The 19,253-nt window shown below is 38.6% G+C and overlaps 1 protein-coding gene across 1 annotated transcript in view; it reads right to left on the reverse strand.

Moving 5' to 3' along the window:
* Positions 1-1,497: 1,497 nt before the first annotated feature.
* The window catches only part of LOC148945588 (sphingomyelin phosphodiesterase-like), a 262,982-nt gene continuing 245,226 nt past the window's right edge, over positions 1,498-19,253 (reverse strand). The window contains exon 12 of the mRNA XM_089098860.1: positions 1,498-1,693. Coding sequence (XP_088954986.1) covers positions 1,546-1,693 — 148 coding nt within the window. The 3' untranslated portion in view covers positions 1,498-1,545. The remainder of the gene's footprint in view (positions 1,694-19,253) is intronic.

Below are 19,253 nucleotides of genomic sequence, written 5' to 3' on the forward strand. Positions count from 1 at the left end.
ATTTGAAAAAAATTACGTTTTCTAAAGAGTTAAAGAGGCTGAGTTACAAGGTCGACCCTTAAAACGTACAGGGATTAGGAGGCACAGTTGGGGGGCTGTTAAAGAGGCTGAGTCACAAGTTCGAACCTTAAAACGTACAGGGATTAGGAGGCACCCTGTACGACGTGATTTGAGTATTCAGGAATTAAAAGCCTCAACACAAGAATCTTCAAGAGCGGGGGTTTGGGGGGCGCCAGCCCCCAAACTTTACCTCCTGACACGATCAACTAACAGTTAGTCAAGCAATAATAAGTAATAAACTGTGCAAAAACGTGCAGAAATTATTTGAAAAAAACAACGTTTTCTAAAGAGTTAAAGAGGCTGAGTTACAAGGTCGAACCTTAAAACGTACAGGGATTAGGAGGCACAGTTGGGGGGCTACCACCCCCAAACCCCCCGCTTTCGCAGCCTTTAAATATAAAAAAAAATTTCTTTAAACTGAAAGTAAGGAGCGACATTAAAACTTAAAAAGAACAGAAATTATTCCGTATATGAAAGTGGCTGTGCCTTCCTCAACGCCTCGCTCTTTACGCTAACGTTTGACTTTATCACAACTCTTTTTTTAAACAATAAAAACTTTAGCGTAAAGAGCGAGGCGTTGAGGAGGGCACAGCCTCTTTCATATACGGAATAATTTCTGTTCTTTTTAAGTTTCAATGTTGCTCCTTACTTTCAGTTTAAAGAAATTTTTTTTTATATCTAAAGGCTGCGAAAGCGGTGGATTTGCGGGATGGTCGCCCCCTCACAGTGCCTCCTAATCCCTGTCCGGTTTAAGGGTCGACCTTGTAACTCTGCCTCTTTAACTCTTTATAAAACGTAGTTTTTTTCAAATAATTGATCAAATAAAATCAATTAACTCATAATCCAATCACGTAGTCGGTTCAGATAGTCGGATCGCGCAACCACAATCGGATCAAATAAGCCGGCTATTGATCATATTGATCAATATATTGATCACACAAAGGGAATCAGTAAAAACCTGGAAGGTTATGTTGCCCCTCCGTCCTAAGCATTTTCCCTAGTAATGCATGTCAGCAACATAGAGAGAAGAGGAGTAGTTTTGGCCCGTATATTTTTGTTTGTTTCCCAGTTTGATAACAATTCTGTTCAACCGTAACAGTCTTACTATCATCAACAAGCATAAAATTTCTGGGTCACTATTTAAAATACCTGCTTTCTCTCTAGACAACCAATATAGGCTTTTTCAAAAGTATAAATAATTGATAACTACACCTTTTTCTGTCAGTTTCAAGAAGAAAGGCTGTCAATTATAAGTTTAATGATTTTCCCGCTCACCTAGTGGTTGTTTCTCAAGATTTTAGCGTGTTTATTTTTGACGTTCCGGAAACCCTGCGCTCATTTCTATTTTTAAAGAGCTGAGAGAAGGGGATTTAATTTATTCTCAGGATCAATACCAATTAGAATTCTATTAACAGTAAAATTTACTAGTAAAATTGATTACGATTTGTATATTTTATTGGATACATGATTATAAGGTATTCCAATTTAATTGTTTAATTTCATCTTTCTTGATATTTCATTACAATTTGTTTGATCTCCGAAATTGGATGTCACCATCGAGCAGAGTAGATCTTGTTTACATTCAACATCACAGCCTTCAAGCATTGCCGGATCTCCTTGCTTCACATAATTCCTGAAAGAATCAAAAATTTCACAGGGAATTAACTGTACTGCATCAGCAAAGCAAACAGCATTGGAAATCAGAAATTCAGAAAGAGAACACATTGCTGGTTTAACAATATTAGTGCCCTTTTCATTAGTCGAAAGTGATCGGAGGGCAAATAAACACCCCAAGCCCATGATTTCCCAAAATACTTCCAATAAAAATTTTGAGAGACATTTTGTTCAACGTGTTTGAAAGGTCCGGAAATAATGTCTTTGAGGATAATATATCCCCCAGCCCTCAGGGCAAGGGCTGTAAGTTATGCCCTGGGGTATATAAGGTTTTTATAGAAAGTGTGGTCATATAAAATTTGGAGGGGGCTCATTGGATCGGTAATCTAAGGCTCTAATGCTCTTTTTAAGATTCAAAGTGATCAGAGGGCAGCTACCCCCACACACACAAACGTCATATTGTCCCACAATGTATCTAATAGAAATTTTGAGATATATTTTATTCAAAATAGTCTAAATATTATATTACAAGACTTTTGGAGCCGAAACAAACCCCAGAGCGTATGGGCAAGGGTTGTAAATTATGCCCAGGGTATATTTGAGGTTTTTCTGGAAGGCATGGCTGTATAAACTTTAGATGAGGCTCATTTGGTTATAAATCGGAAGTTTGAGTTCCCTTTTAAGAGTCAAAAGTGATGGAGGGTAGCTACCATCCCTCCTGACTACCCCTCTTTACCAAACGAATCTGATTAAAATTGTGAGATAGTACTTTTGCTCAAAATAGCCCAAAGAACTAAAACAATGACTCTAGGGTTGACACAACCCCTCAGTGCCTTGGTGATAGGGTTGTAAGTCATGGTCTCGGATCGTACAAGGTTTATACGGAATGGGTGGTCGATTAAACTTCGGATGGGGCTCATTTGAATTGAAATTGAAAGTTATACTACCCTTTTTAAGAGTCAAAAGTGATTTGAAAGCAAACAGCCTCCCCCCCCCCCCCACACTGATCCTTCCCCAAAAAAATTCAATCAAAATTGGGAGATAGCAATATTTGTTCATTGTAGTTGAAGATTCCGGAAAATATGTCTTTGAGGAAGACACCCCCGCCCTCACAGCTCTCAGGGAATGGTTGTAAGTTATACCCCGTGGCATATATGGATTCTATAGAAAAGCTGGGTGTAAATTCTTTGGAGGGGACTCGCTGGATTGATAATCTGAATTTCTAGTGCCCTTTTTAAGATTCAAAGCGATCGGAAGGCAGTTACCCCCCCCCCCTCAACACGTCGTGTTTTTTGAAATATTTCGAATACAAAAATTTGATACGGTCATTTTATTCAAAATATTCCAAAGATCGTCTAACAAGGCTTTTGGGGCTGAAACTAACCGCTAGAGCCTAGGGGTGGGGTTTGTAAGTTCTTCTGAGGGGTATTTGAAGTTTTTATGGCAGGGATGCTTAAAACAATACAAGAAGATTCTTATCATAGGCAGTGCAATCGCGCTGCCTAAGTAAAGAGTGATGTGGGTACAATGTATTATAAATTTTTATTTAAACAAGGTCACTTCGTATAGAAGGATTTGTCGTAAAAGTTTCAAAAGGGACTCATTCGATTAAAAATTAAAAGGGCTAGTGCTCTTTTAAATAGCCAAAAGTGATTGGAGGGCAACAAGCCCCCACCCAACGCCCATCATTTTCCCAAACACATCCAATCAAAATTCTGAGATTGCCATTTTGTTCAGCTTAGTTGAAAGGCCAAGAAATAATGTCTTTGAGGATGACAACCCTCCAGAGCCCTTAGGGCAAGGTTTGTAAGTTATGCCCTGGGGGAATAGAAGGTTTTTATAGAAAGGATGCTAGTAAAAAAGTACGAGAGGGGCTCATTCGATTGGAAGTTGAAAGTTGTAGTCCCGTTTTTAATAGGCAAAATAGATTGGAGGAGAACCAAACCCCCTCCCCCTCCACGCCCATCATTTCTCCAAACTGATCCAATCAGAATTTTGAGATAACCATTTTGTTTAGTCTAGTTGAAATATCCAGTAATTATGTCCTTGAAGATTCAAACCCCCTCACAGTTCTCAGGGCAAGGGTTGTAAGTTATGCCCCAGGGGCATATAAGGTTATTATGGAAAGGGGGGTTGCATAAACTTAGGAGGGGGCTATTTTGATTGGAAATCACAAGTTATGTTGCCCTTTTTAATATTCAAAAGGGACTAGAGGACAACCAGTCTTCCCTTCCCCCGCACCCATCACTTCTCAGAACAAACATCCAATTAAAAATCTCAAACATCTTTCTTCTTCATTATTGTTGAAAGGGCCTTAAATTATGTCTTTGGGAATATCTAACCCCCACAACCTTCAGGGAAAGGGCCGTAAGTTAGGCAATTCTTCCATTGTTTACATATGGCAGTAAAACCTACCATAAAGACACTATTTTAGCGAGGTCTCCATTAAAGGGTAATGATAAGAAGACGCGAAAATTATCGGAAGATATTAGTCCTGAAGAACAATCAAGGGGAAAGAGTAGGAATGTTTCCAGGCGAGTGTCGCTCACGGTGGTTGGCCAAATAGAGTTAGGTCGGTACGTGTCGAGGGGCCCCCGTGGAGGTACCCCCTATAGTAACCGATATCGTGGCTATTACCGCATTACTCCGGAAGATTCAGATTTTGATGCACCTAATACCGAAGAGCGACAGGTACGCAGTGACTAGGAAAAACCCGGCCATATACATCGAATAAGTTTAGTAAGCTGGAACGCACAAGGTGTGAAAAATAAAGGGAAACAGATTAGTGAAGATTTAAAGTCAATCGATATTATAGGGTTAATTGAAACATGGCATAGCGCAAGTGACCCTCCGATATTCGACGGTTTTAGTGTTGAGCATGTTGCGCGAAAGCCAGCAAGAAACATGCACTGCTAGGGAGGGATAACCGTGTTACTAAGTAAAGCTCGTTTCCGTTGTTATCATAGAATTGCTAGTAATTCAGAGAACATTCTTTGGGTACGGTTGGAGTTAGTAAGAAATAAATAGGTGACTTTAGGATCTGTGTATATAGCACATCAGAGTAGTTCCTATACTAGAGAGTAAACATAGGATGTGTTGGCTGAAGAGTTAAGTAGACTAAGAAGGGATTTTACAGAGGATGTTTTTGTTGTTATGGGGGATTTTAACGCTTATACGGGTGCTTTATTAGAAATGGAGAGTGTTTCGTTCCGAGAAGTGCCTGACTTGGTTCTATCTGAGTATGGAATGCCTAGAAGTAGCAGAGATATGGATAGGAGGGTGAATTGTTGGGGGAGAAAGCTCTTGGAGCTCTGCTCGGAGAATGGTCTAATAATTGGGAATGGGAGATTTGGAACTGATGGGGGAGTAGGGGTGTTTGCCTGTATGTCGGGAGCTCGTCTGAGTCTGATAGATTATGTGTTGGTTGACAGTGGGCTTGCAGCTCAATCAGTTGATGTTGAGGTACTTAAGTCAGTTGGTTCAGACCACTGGCCAGTTAAGTTAGAGTTGGGTTTAGAGGTGGAAGGTAAGAGGAGCGGTATTGGAAAGAGGTATGAGACAGTCTGTCAAGAGAAGTTTAGAGTTCGAAAACCGTTAAAAAAAGATTGGAATAATAAAGAAATTGATAATATGAATGAGATAATAGCGAGACCGGAAGTAATGGATAGATTAGAGGAGATTAGAAATCTAGATTGCGGTGCTGAGGAAGTCCTTGCCGAGTTATGTGAGTTAGTGCACCAGTGGTCTAGTAAAGCGGTAGAAAGGAAAGTTAAATCAGGAGATAAAGGATATTATGATGAGGAATGTAGAAGGTTAAAGCAGGAGGTAGAAACAGAATTAGAAATTGTTAGGCAGTGCCAGGATGAAGAATTGCGGTTAGAAGCGTTGAATTTCTATAGAGTTAAGAATAGGGAATATAAGAAATTGCTGAAGAGGAAAAGTAGGGAATGGGATAGTTTAGAAAGGAAAAAGATGATGGAGGATTTTACACTAGGGAATGTTAAAGAATTTTGGAGTAGAATGAGAAAGGAAAGAGCTAATATTTCAGGTCGAACGCCTTCACCGGAGTCGTGGCCTGGTTATTTTGAGAATTTAGAAGGAGACTGTGAAGGGCTAGAAGAGGATAGTCAGTCGTCATGTTCAGGTGAAAGTATTTTCCCGCTGCAAGAGAATGATTATGAATTAGTAGGGGAAGTGACAAGAGAGGAGGTTAGAGAAGTAGTTAGTAAGATGAAAGGAGGTTCAGCACAAGTTTTGGATGGGATACCAGCCTGGGTTGTTAAGAAATTTGTGTCGGTGTTTTTGTCGATATTAGTTATAGCATTTAATAGTATTGTATCTACAGGTAAGTGGTCAGAATTATGGAAGACTTCAGTTGTTATACCTCTGTTTAAGAAGGGGGGCCCTAGCTGGAATGAGAACTATAGGCCCATAGCTCTAGCACCAATTTTTAGTAAAGTGTTAGAAAATATTTTAGATAGGAGGCTAGATAGGTGGTTAGATAAAAGTAAAATTATAAATGAAGAGCAAGGAGGATTTAGGAATGGTTATAGTACACCAAATAGGGCATTTTCGCTTAGAGCTATAGTCGATAAGTAAGGAGCAGGGATAAGCCGCCTATATGTAGCTTTTTAGACCTAAGAAAAGCTTTTGAAAATGTTGAGAGGGTACTTTTGGTAGATATTCTGAGAAGTATAGATTTACCTAGTATTTTTGTGAGGTTAGTTACTAGCATGTATTTTGGAACTAAGGCGGTAGTAAAGGTAATAGATCAGGTTTTTTTTAGAGTATATAGAAACTGTAAACGGGTAAAACAAGGTAGTGCTCTTTCCCCCCGTTCGTTTTCTATTTTTATAAATGATTTAGTTAAGTTTTTGGAAAGAAGGTGGGCTCCGACAGTGGGTCTTGGTTCAAAAATATTTTCAGTTTTGCTTTTAGCTGATGATTGCGTACTTGTAGCTAAGTCTGCCCATGAATTACAAATTTTGTTAGATCTTGTTGCAGATTACTTAGATCTGAAGAAGCTCCAACTTAATGTTAAGAAGACAGAAATATTTATTTTTGGTAAAAGAAAGGATGAAGAATGTAATGGTAAGTTTATGTTTAATGGAGACGAAATAAAGATAGTTGAAAATTCAAAATATTTAGGTTTTGTATTTCAAAATAATGGTAGTTGGTGTGCCCACATTAAAGAGTCAGTAAAAAGGGGGAAAGCGGCATCATCGACGGTTTTTAGGAATGGTACAGTTATGGGTATTAAAAGTCTAGCAATGCCTAAGAGAATATTTAACGAAGATTATGCCAGTTATTCATTATGGTGGGGAATTATGGGGGATGGAAGCGGCAGAACAGCTGGAAACCCTTCAGGTAACTTATTACAAAAGGCTTTTCGGCCTCCATAGGACTACGCATACCCAGTTTTTGAAAGATGAGCTAGGGCTTTTTTCGCTCCGTAAACATAGGCTGGTTCAGGTAGTTAGATTTTGGATGAAGATAGTGCAGGTACCACGAGGTAAACTTATTAGAGAGGCCTATGAAGAGCTACTTGCTTCAGGGCGTAAGAGGTCGTGGCCGTTTAGGGTTAAATCTTTATTAGACATATTAGGATTGTCATATATATGGAATTATGGTAGAGGTCCCGCCATTGGTCAGATTGATATAATTGGAATAGTTAAACAAAGATTAGAAGATCAGTAGATACAGACATGGGTGAATGAAATTGAGAGATCCGAGACATTAAGCGTTTATAAGGATGTTAAAAAGGTCTTTGGCCAGGAGATTTACTTTAAATTTAATTTACCAAGTAAGTATTTATCATATTGGTTGCAGCTGCGGGCCAACTGTTTGCCTTTAAGATGGAGGAGTAAAGTATTTGAGAGAGGTAAGGGGTTCTCGGCGTCTAGGTACACGTGTCCCATTTGTAATATTGAAGAGGAAAATCTGGACCATTTTCTGTGCCGGTGCCAGGGGCTTACTGATTTGAGAGAAGGTATTTTGGGGAAAAGTAATTTTTCACTTCAGGGCATGTTGTCTCAGACGGTACCTAGCCTCATGTGTAGATTATGTAGACTTGTTGATCAGGCACTAAAGATAAGAAAGGAACTATTGTGAAGAAGATTTGTTATGGTTTGGAATAAAAATGCGGAAGGGAGTTTTACTTTTGTTTTCCTGTTATATTTGATGGATAGTGTATATGGCCCTGTAGAAAGGCTTTTGAATACGCGATTATTATTATTATCATTATTATTATTATTATTATTATTATTATTATGTGTGTGTGACATTGTGTGTAATTATGTGAGTTAGTTTTATAGTATTATGTGTGCTTTTGTGTTGCAATTTTTATGTTATTTTATTTTTATTTGCTATGGGCTATGTTTAGTTATTGTTATGCATGTTATTATCATGTGTTTTGACTTTATATGCAACTGTGTTTGTTTTTGCCATGGCCCAAAGAGGCTTTTGATTTGCAATAAATATCTATCTATCTATCTATCTATCTTATGCTATTAACTTTCCTAGATGATTATCATTACTTTCCAAACAGACAAAGGGCATTCAGGTAAGCATTTCAAAGAATGCTGAAGGGAGTGTACTCTAGAATGCCTGAGTATATTAATCTGGAACTTTCAGGAAATGATAAGAGAGATGACCAACTGACAAAAAAGGTAATATTTGCATGCTACTACTTTACTACACTACTACTACATTTAGCATATGTTATTGGCTTTCCATAAAAAATATTATTACTTTCTAAAAAGACAAAGGGCATTCAGGTGAGCCTTTCAGGGAATGTTGAAGGGAGTGTTGAACTAAATCAAAACGCATTCTGTTTATACAGGTTGCTAAAAAGGCTAACTCAGGAGTGACTGAGTATATTAATTTAGAACTTTCAGGAAATGATAAGGGAGATGACCAATTGACCAAAAAGGTAAAATTTGCATACTACCACTACTACTACAACTACGACCAGCACTACTGCTACCACTACCACTACATAAAGCCTATGTTATTTACTTTTCATGAAGATCATTATTACTTTCCAAATAGACAAAGGGTAATCAGGTGAGCATTTCGAAGAATTTTGAAGGGAGTACTGAACTAACTCGAAACATGTTATATGTATACGGGTTGCCAAAAGGGCTTAAATCTGGAATGACTGGCTATATTAGCTTGAAACTTTCAGCAAATGATAAAAGTAGTGGACAATTAACCAAACAAGGTAATATTTGCAAGCTACTACAACTACTACAACCATCAACACTACTACTGCTGCCACTACTGCTATTGCTACTACACTGCTTCATTTAAAATATTGAGGAGAAATTTCAGCTAAATCAAAAAACACTATTTGCATACATATTGTCAAAAGAGCTTACCCCAAGAATGGATTTGGGCATTAAGTTGAAACTTTCTGAGAAAACTTAACGGGGAAGATCAATTGACCGAAAGGCAAAATGTGCACGCTACTACTAATATTACTACCACTACCACGGCTACTTTCAATACTCCTACTACTTCAACTACTACTTCCAAAACAATTACTTCTAAGGCTAAGAGCATTATGATAAAAACTTCAAGAATTATATGGACATACAAGTTATCAAAGGAACATATCAGCAATGTCATGGCAACAGCTAATTGTGCTAAGTTGAACTGTCAAGAATATGATGAGAGGAATATTCAACTGACCAAAAGGCAATACGCTAATACTTCTGCTGCTACTAGTACTAGTGCTATTACTATTAATACTACAACTATTAATACTAAAACTACTACTTTGACAACTATCAAAACTGTGTCTAAGGGTATGAAGGTGAAATTTTTTAAGAATTTTGTGGGAGGGAAGTGAACTGAATCAAAACATGCCAGCTGTGTGCAGGTTGTCAAAAGGGTGTATCAGCAATATCTTAGGAAGAATTTGGTATCTGAAATTGAAAATTACAGGGCTTCTTATGGTGGATTTGGAACTAACCAAAAGACAATGTATACATCCTGTTGCATTTGATTTTACTCATACTAGTACTACTGCTACTATTATTACTACAGCTACTACTACTACTTCCACTAAAGCTAAGACTACTGCTATTTACTTTACTGAAGCTGCTACTACTTTTACTGCTGGTGCTACTACTAGTGCTACTAAAGCAAGACGTATAAGGTGAAAAATTTGGGAAATATTGAAACTGTATAGAATTAAATGGGAATACACTATACCCACACAGGATGTCCTATATCGTTTCCTCTGAGAGTGATCGGATAGAGAGGGGAAATCAAAGCATCAAAAGCAGTAGTGGAAAAAAGTTGGTTGATTAGCCAAAGACGAGTTCCAATTTAAATAATATCCTAGGCATCCACTTGCTCGTTATTCAGAGGCAGTTTCTAATCCTGGAGCTGACCCAAGGGATGACTGGAAATTAATAAAGAACTCTGCAGCATTCTCAGAGCCCTAATGAACGGCTTGAACGATGAAATCCATGATAACTCTTCTTTTCTGGAGCCAGAGTACAGAAGTCTACTGAGCAAAATAGACGTGAGCTATGAAAGCCTTTCCAAAGACACAAAAATATTTCTGGGAAAGGACCTATATATCGTGGAACTCATACTAGAGATCAAGGAGGCACACTTGTGCCTCTTTAAAGAGGCGACCAACCACAATGTTAAGCGATTTCCGGTCCTAGCGGTCGCAGAGAGACGGCAGTGATTGCATTTTGTAGCCTATGCTCAAACTAAGAAACATACAAAATTTCACCCCCCCCCGCCGACTTTATCTGCATGGGGGAAAGTGGGCCGGAAGTTTCGACCCTCCCATCACAGCCCTCCTTTAACGTTGTCCGAGCAGGCTGAAATTTAGAGGATAAGCTTTCCTAGGGCCTGGGAGCTTGTCCTCAAAATTTCAGCTCAATCCGAGCACTCCTTCTCTGTTTTCCAAAAACCAAATATAGCCAATTAATGTTCATCAAGTTATTTCTTTTTATCTGACACTCCTACAGGCCACAGTTGGCAACGGATCCGGGTGAATGAGGACTCATTCGAAGTGAAATTTGACCTGTTAGGGCCTTTTGATATTTTCAGACCGAAAAAATTATCCCCCGAATTTACATTTACGAAAACCTCGTTTTCCTATAAGCGCCCATGTTAATTTTTGAAATTCCTAAAAGTATAGTATTTCATTATTAAATTAGATCAGAATAGTCCTCTTAACCTGACAAGACCGACTGCAAGCTTCCAAAAATTCCAGCTCTTTCCCAGAAGTTTTTTTTTGTCGAAAAACGAAAATCTTACTTTGTGTTTGTTTGCGTCGAAAATAGATTGCAGAGACTAAAAATAATTTAACAATAGTCTCTGATGGTACAGTGGCCACTATTCCTGTCTGTCATGCGGAAGACCCGGGTTCAATTCCCTGTCAGAGTAATTTTTTTATATATTGAATTTAAAGTAGTATCTTTTAAAATTAAAGTTTAAAAAATAAACTCAGTTTCTTTTTTTAATTCCAATCTATTAAATCTTTCGGCTCAACAGGCGTCTCCAGAAGAATATCACAGTCGGCCTTCAGCTTACAGGTAAGTCTCCACTGCTTCGATAACATGTCGTATACCCGCATGCTCGAAGAAAAGTTGAAAAAAGAAAATCTTACAGTGCATTTGATTTGAGTATTCAGGAACTAAAAGCCTTAACAAGAGAATTTTCAAAAGCGGAGGGTTTGGGGGGGGCGGCAGCCCCCCTACTTTAACTCCAGACACGATCAGCTAACAGTTAGTCAAGCAATAATAAGTAATAAACTCTACAAAAGCGTACAGCAAACAGGCTCAGTACTGTTTCTAGTCAAAGAGATGCAATAGGATGTTCTTACGGTAAAAAATTCAAGCAGACTTCGTTCGTGTTGCAAAGCATTTTTTTGCAAGGGAAAAAGCGGGAGTTGAGGGGGGCGGCAGACCCCCAAAATAAAAATGTTGAAAAAAGAGGCTACAAGAGCGGGGGGTTTGGGCAACAGCCTCCCAACTGTACCTCCTAATCCCTGTATTTTTTAAGGTTTGAACTTGTGACTCAGCCTCTTTAACTCTTTAGAAAATGTAGTTTTTTTTTCAAATAATATTGGTAAGGACTGATGTCGAAAGCTATAAAGCCATTGATCGCACTACCTTTGAAACCCTATTTTGTGAAATTTATACAGCTAAGATGATATTCCTGACTCTTCGGTCGGTTCAATGCTAGATTGTGACAGCATTTTTCATTAATAGTCAAGGACCCACGATAAAGAAAGATCACTAGAAAATAGTTACCAGGCTTCAACAAGCTAAAGAAGGTTTCAATATGGAATCTAGGGCACAAAAAAGCACAGAAAAGGAATAGCTGGTGGTGCATTCAAATTTCCTTGTGCCAATGGCAAAAAGGGCGTATCTGCAGAAATAATATAAAACAAAGATTGGATATATTTTTTTTATTGGGAGCTTTTTTGAGCATTTGTTGGGTAGAATATTTCTCCATTAGAACAATTTCAGATCCGATTCCGGTAATGATGGATTTAAAGAGTAGAGGGGGGGGGGAGGTATTCGGTCTCCACTCTACTTTTCACATTTACCTTGCCTTAATTTACACTTGCAAGCATTAAGAATTTACGAGTTCTCCAACTAGTGGACATTAGTGTGAAAAAGCTATACTCAGTGCAATACTAAGTATTTTGCAAGTTCTCTCCCCTCCCCCACCCTAACTCCCCCGATGTGACCCGGATCTTTCCACGGTCGGACACCCTCTTTGCGTTACATTTATGCACCTAGCAGATATTTTACGAGAGTGCTACCTAGCAATGCAATCTCATTGCACGAACGTCAATGTTATCACTTAGTTGCTAATCGAAGATTATATTCAATGTGAAAAAGCGACCAGGCTCTTTTAACCTTGTGCCGAAGGATCATACACTTGAATCCACCCAAAATCCTGATTCGGAAAGAGATTCTGGTCTGGTTAGTGTTACAACAAGTCTACTAGCATTCGCAAAATAGTTTAATACCCTATCTTTTGTTGCCTCAGTATCATCTGCTTTGTATGACCTTATTAGTATGAATGAAACTTCAGAGTTTTATTCTCCGCAGCACGGAGATAGCTTGAAATTTATCGAAAAGCAAATGATGATTTTCCGGGGTCTGTCACTACAACTGAAGAAATCTTTATGAATGTGATAACCATTGAACAGGCCGGTCAATCGGTTGCGAGCTCCTTACTGTCAGTTGAGGAACGAGGACTTGAAGCTGTAGCCACGTATGTCAAAGGGGATGAAAAAACCTTTTCAAAAGTTAAAGAAACCCCAGCGGATGTTGCTTCAAGAGAATGAGGATAAAAAACGAATGCCGTTGGGCAAAGCGCAGTATTTTCTGAGCTTATGAGAGTGAAGAGAATCCTGTGTGGGATAGATTCCAGTATTAACAGTGGACTGAAACAGCTTAAAAATATTCTGAGCTTTGAACTCGTTTCATGTGCTCCTTTAGTTTTTGAGCTCAGGTATTCTAAGTTTGTGCTTCGAAGTGGTGTTAAGTCTACCGTTCTAGATTTTCTGAAAGAGGCCAGTGGCTTTCCTGAACGGCCTGAAAACTCGAACTTCAATGAGGAACGTTGCTTGTATGGGCGTGAAGCTTTTATTATCGACTTCATGCCTCTGGTTCACCAAAAGCCACCAGCTGAAAATTAAACCGTCGAAATCTATGCCATTTAGTTGCTTAAAGCCGTTTTGAAAGGGATACCTGAAACAGCAAGTGAAATTCATATCTTGGGTGACAGGTATTACAGATTCTTTGGTCACACTGATTCAAATTGTTGCAGTATATCTCAGAAGGGCTGCAGTGGGTTTCACCAGTTACGTGGCCGCTGCTTGACAGTCCACTCAGTCTTGACTAGCTAAAAAATTGGAAACTGGACAAAGATTGTTGCAAATACAAAGAGCAAAGCAAATTTGACGAAAGCAATTTATTAAACATGGGAAGCAAATAGATTTGACAATATATGCAGCTTAAGTACTGCCGACACATTGTGCATATGGCTGTCTGGAGGATTTGAAGACAGGATTAGAGCTATATGTTTAAGTCATGATGTTGATTCGCTCAGTTTCGAGGGATTTCTGTGTAGCAAACATGAGGAAGTGGACGGCAAAATGACTCTACAGGTTGCCTTTTGCTTCAGAAACGGCTTTGAAAGGGTGACTATTCGTGCTAATGATACTGATGTAGTTATGATACTACTAGACCAAATCCCTCGTCTCCTTAACATAATTCCTGGAAATAATATTGTGCTTTAACTCATCGTGAAGTTTCCAAATGATTATGTTCCCATTGATTCTTTGTTCCAGAGAACGGAGACGAAAATGTTAAACCCCCTGGCGTTCATTCACTGCATTCGGGGTGTGACATAACGAGTTATTTTTTCTCCAAAGGGAAACGAACATTCTTAGCGTCCGCCAAGAAGAGCGGTCTGTACATGGAAATTCAGTGTGCAATACAGAAGCTGAGAGATGATACCTTCACGGAAGGCGTATGTTCTGCTACCCAAATTTTGCAAGAAAGCTGATAATCGGTGCTTATGGAAGAGATCCTAATCAGTTTACCCTCGGTGATTTAGGAGTACACTTGTACCCTTGTAAGAAAGAGCTAAAGGCGTCGCCTCCTACAGAGGGGGCGTTTGTGGAACATTGTAAGCGGTTTTACTATCAGCTTGCAATATGGAATGCCTCATTGATTGCAAGAACATGTCTGCCAAGCCCTTTGAGTTATGGATGGCAATTTTCTGGACAGGATGTTGTTGCTGTTGTTTAGATTGCTTCCTCGCTTCCGTCGGGATATTCAAAACTCTTTTGTTAGTGTAGCAAAAAGTGCACCAAGAATTGTAAATGCCTTCCCCGATTTTGTTATGTTTTGTCTGCTTGTGCTGGAAAGTGTAATAATTCACCGGAAAAAGTGTAAACTATGCGTAATTTGAGATCATTTTCTTTAGATTTATTTTCTTTCCTTTTTTTTCAAAAACTGTATTCCTGCAGCCATTTTTTTTATTTGAACGTACTTCTGACGACGCTAAGATTCAATATCTGTGTCACTAAAGGAAGGGAGTTACAAAGGCGTTGTCACCTTTCTGTGCAGCCCCAATTGCTCTGTTCCTACCCCTCTGAACCTAAATCTAATGCCAGTACAGGAAAGTTTGTTTCTGGTGTCACCACTAAGGTATGTTTTAATAATGTGCAGTTAGGAAGCTAGATCTGATTTTGCTCATCATTTTTCATTTTCTCTCTTGATACCTTGTTCTTTTTCACATTCTAAGTTCCGACCTGTCATCTAGGTCGAAAAACAGAAAATATAGCTGATGACGTAATCGATTATGTAAATTAGGTGATATTGGCACAACAAAATTTCGTTGCACCCGCTTATATTCGTTTTCAGAAACCAATTCTGCCCTTGATAAATTACTCAGGCCTTCTTTAGCTCGTTGAAGCCTGTAATGTTATAATTTAGTTGGCTGGATCCTGACAGTAACTTTGGCCATGGTAAAAAGAAGTTTAGAGAAGTGAAACTGGTCTCGACACGCTCATGTACAGAGATGTACGATGGCTGTTTTTTTCATGATGTGCTTTGAGATTACCAAACGAATACGTTTGAATTTTTACCTACAATTTTGCAGTTGAATTTTCTTCAAATTGTATTTAATCCATATATTTTAATTGAAACTATCAATTTCTCACTTTTGAGTTCTGTTTGTATATAAATTATATTATCGCTTTATTCCTCTTGTATTACAGATTTCTCCATTAAATCATCAACTAGTTGTACATACTTCTTACGAAAAACTGAACTAAGAGGGTAATCTTCTTCAGGTTACACGATTGTTTGGGCTGAACTGTGGTCTCAAGTTTTTTTTTTCGAAACAGACGTTATGCTAATTATTGATAGAAAAAATAGAGGGTGAAAATGACCAACGAATCCGTAGAATGACTCCTTCCCCTATCCCAAACTTTTTGGATTGTAACCTCCCTTAATGTATCTCACTGCTTCTTTCCAAAAATATAAATGCAAAACGATAAGATTTGAACGTTTATTTTGGCCACAAAGTGTTGTTTACTGCTCTACCTTAAATAGAGGGGGATAAAATAAAATTTATTATTCTATTTACTGTATTACAGAGAGTAACAGAAACACCATGTTGGTGTCCTTAGTTTGGATATCTTTTGGTCCCGCAACTAGCAAGCTTCTATCCCAGGTTTATATCCATTTTTCTTGGCCTCGTGGTGAAATTTCTACTTGACTGAAAATCTGAAATGCGGCACTTAGATGGGCAACATAAGTAAGAAAAGTTTGAAAAAAAGAGAAAAACTTAATTACCAGAACAACTGGATATTATCTATTTTTGCGTTTTTCTTCGGTATAAAAAATTATTTAGGAGCAAATCTGAGTTGAAGAAGTATGATATTGATGTTCACTTCTTAGTTCCAGAAGTGCAAGCGAGGCACAAATGCATTCCAGTCATCCCTCATTTCTCAAGGAGATTGAAAGAATAGTTTGTACCAATTACTTTGTCCACCATTTGCAAGATCGAGGCAGAATTAAGGGTTAGACAGAGTTGCTTCCTAGCCATTTTTTAAAAAACAAGAAATTTGTTTTATTTTGAAGATGGGAAACCACATACAATGTTTTTTCCAGTAATATTCTACAAAAACTATTTTAATAAATTCCTAGGTATCATAAGAAGCGCAATAGCCCTTCCTAAGTAAAGAACAATGTTGGCACAATGTATTATTATTTTTATTTTTTATTATTTTTTGGTTTTAGACTAGGGCACTTTGTATCGAAGGAGTTGTAGAAACTTCAAAAAGGGCTCATTTAATTGGAAATTTAAAGTGTTAGTGCCCTTTTTAATAGTCAAAAGTAACAAGAGAACACATCCAGCACATCCAATCAAACTTTTGAGATTACTATTTTGTTCAACGTAATTGAAAGGTCCGGAAATTATGTCTTCGAGGATTACAACTCCCCCACAGCCTTCAGAGAAATGGTTATAAATTATGCCCTGGGGCATATAAGGTTTATATAGAAAGGGTGATCAATTAAACTTCAGAGAGGGCTATTGTAGTGGTAAGCTACGGGTGTCACCACTTATTGGCGCAGAAATGGTGCTACACCACTTACTGGAGGGGAGCCCTCGCTGGCGCTAAATATTGTAATTGATTGCCCGCGCTTACCACTACTTTTCTGTAAGTATAGAGTATATTAATACCAAATTTACGATATACCCTGCTCCAGCGTATGAAAACGTGATCGAACGGTCAGACGGCCAAACTCTAGGCCAAATATGCCAAACCTGGGTTACCACTAATATTTCTAGCTATCTCCTTGGAGGGTCAAAGGAGTCCCTGTCGATATAATAGATCACGGTATTTCGTGCAACTCTTTTCCTACCCTGTCTGGGTTCCTGGAAAAAAAATAGTCTGACCGTTCGATCACGTTTTCATACGCTGGAGCAGGGTATATCGTAAATTTGGTATTAATATACTCTATACTTACAGAAAAGTAGTGGTAAGCGCGGGCAATCAATTACAATATTTAGCGCCAGCGAGGGCTCCCCTCCAGTAAGTGGTGTAGCACCATTTTTGCACCAATAAGTGGTGACACCCGTAGCTTACCACTACAATAGCCCTCTCTGAAGTTTAATTGATCACCCTTTCTATATAAACCTTATATGCCCCAGGGCATAATTTATAACCATTTCTCTGAAGGCTGTGGGGGTGGAACCCCAACACCTTCCCCCGTAAGATAAATGACCACCCATAAGCCACGCTGCTTCACCCTCACAAACATAGCACTGAACTTCAACTTTGCAAAATAATATGTCTTCTTTCTTCCACCATTGCCTGTGCTTCCTTCGCTTGGCTCTGGATATGTCGTCACCTGCACATCTCTACTGTAGAACCACCATGGTGTCTATCGTATGGCATCCGAATCAGGTTTTGAAAATGAAGTCCCCAAGATTCTCAGAAAGTAATCGCGCTCAGCACCATCAAAAATACAACTTTTCTCGCTCTCACGAACATACATTTGAGAAGAGCAGCGAATCAGTTTCTAGCACATTCGATGATGCCAGCCATCATGAAAAAGTGGCCGCACTAGCCTCTTAATTTCCGTCAGTGGAAACAACAGCACATCTCACTTAAAATGTAAATTGCCCCTTGGCAGGTTTGAAATAATCCAAGGCCGAAAATACACAGGCCAGTGAAAACGATAGGGGTACAGGGAAATCAGCTAAAAGTTTGAGATAATCATTCATCAGTTGGCTCTGGGTTCCCTCCCCTGGGATAATCAGATGAAGAATAGGCGTTGATACACTGAAGATGAAATTTAGATACCGAATAAGGTTTGCCGGAAATAATTGTCGATAGCCATGAAAAGTAGGTACTATGAATAGAGTTACTGGACAAGGGTTTGGGTGAAATATGAAGTGACTGGGAGAAAGTATCCCCCAAGGACTCCACATCAGAGAGGCACAATCTCGGTAACAGGGTCACAACTGGTCAACCAGTTGTCCACTGAGAGAATCACTCATAATTAATTGATCCCCAGAGGGGCTCCTCCCCCGTGAAAGAGACCGAATATACGTTAAATTTGGAATTAATCTCAGATTCCTTCCCAAGTTTATCCAATCCAACCCGACAATCAACATCTCCCAACTTTTCCCCAGCCCTTTGTCGACAAGTCGATTCGATCTCATGATTATCTGTAGTTTTTCTTAATATGTCATGGGTCTTCTCCTCCCTCCTAAGCTTTTTCGTCTTATTGTAATTTTCTAATTTTCCCAGTGGGTCTTGGACCTCTTTGTCCCCCCCCCCCTATTATTTATGTTAGCTAGGCACAGCCCATCTAATTTTTTATTTTTCGCCACTGCAGGCTGAATATGCAAATTTTGTCTCTTTTTTGCATTTCTCTTTTCATCTCTACTTTTCTAAAATTTTCCAATCACGCACATTAAATCATCACTAAATCTGAATTGGACTCCAGAGTCCACTTCCTTTGCCTGCACTTCTTTATTGTAATTCCTTTTAATATTTCTTTGCTCTTGTTTCGTTTCTTTCTCTCTTTCTTTTCTATCTTTCTCTTTTTCTTTTCTATCTTCCTCTTCTTTTTGCTCTCTGGTTTTTTTTCATCCTCTATACGTTCTTGTATTTCCTCCTCTATTTTATATTCTACTATTTTATGTAAAGTAGAGGTGCATGCTTTTCGTGTTCTATAGTTTTTTCATTTAGTAAAAGATAATTTCCAATAATATTCAATTGTATTTTTTTAACCCTTTTGTTTACCCTTCGCGAGCAATATATTCCTCCCGAGTAGAGTTGTAAGTCAAATTTAATTCAATTTCTATATTCCGAATACGTTCTTCAGGTTTACGGACAAATTCTCTGTCTAACTTTTTTTTTCTTTAGAAAATGCATTTCTTGAAGAAAGAATGACCGACGTCCTTCAGCTCTTTCAACAACCTCCTCATAACTTTGTATTCTTTCTGCAATGGCCTCATTGGATTTTTCAAAAGCTGCCCCTCCATCTGAAATGCCGCGT

The sequence above is a fragment of the Artemia sp. Qi Xiang Cuo genome, chromosome 13 (genome assembly GCF_049724085.1).
Source record: "Artemia sp. Qi Xiang Cuo chromosome 13, ASM4972408v1, whole genome shotgun sequence".
Taxonomy (NCBI): Eukaryota; Metazoa; Arthropoda; class Branchiopoda; order Anostraca; family Artemiidae; genus Artemia; species Artemia sp. Qi Xiang Cuo.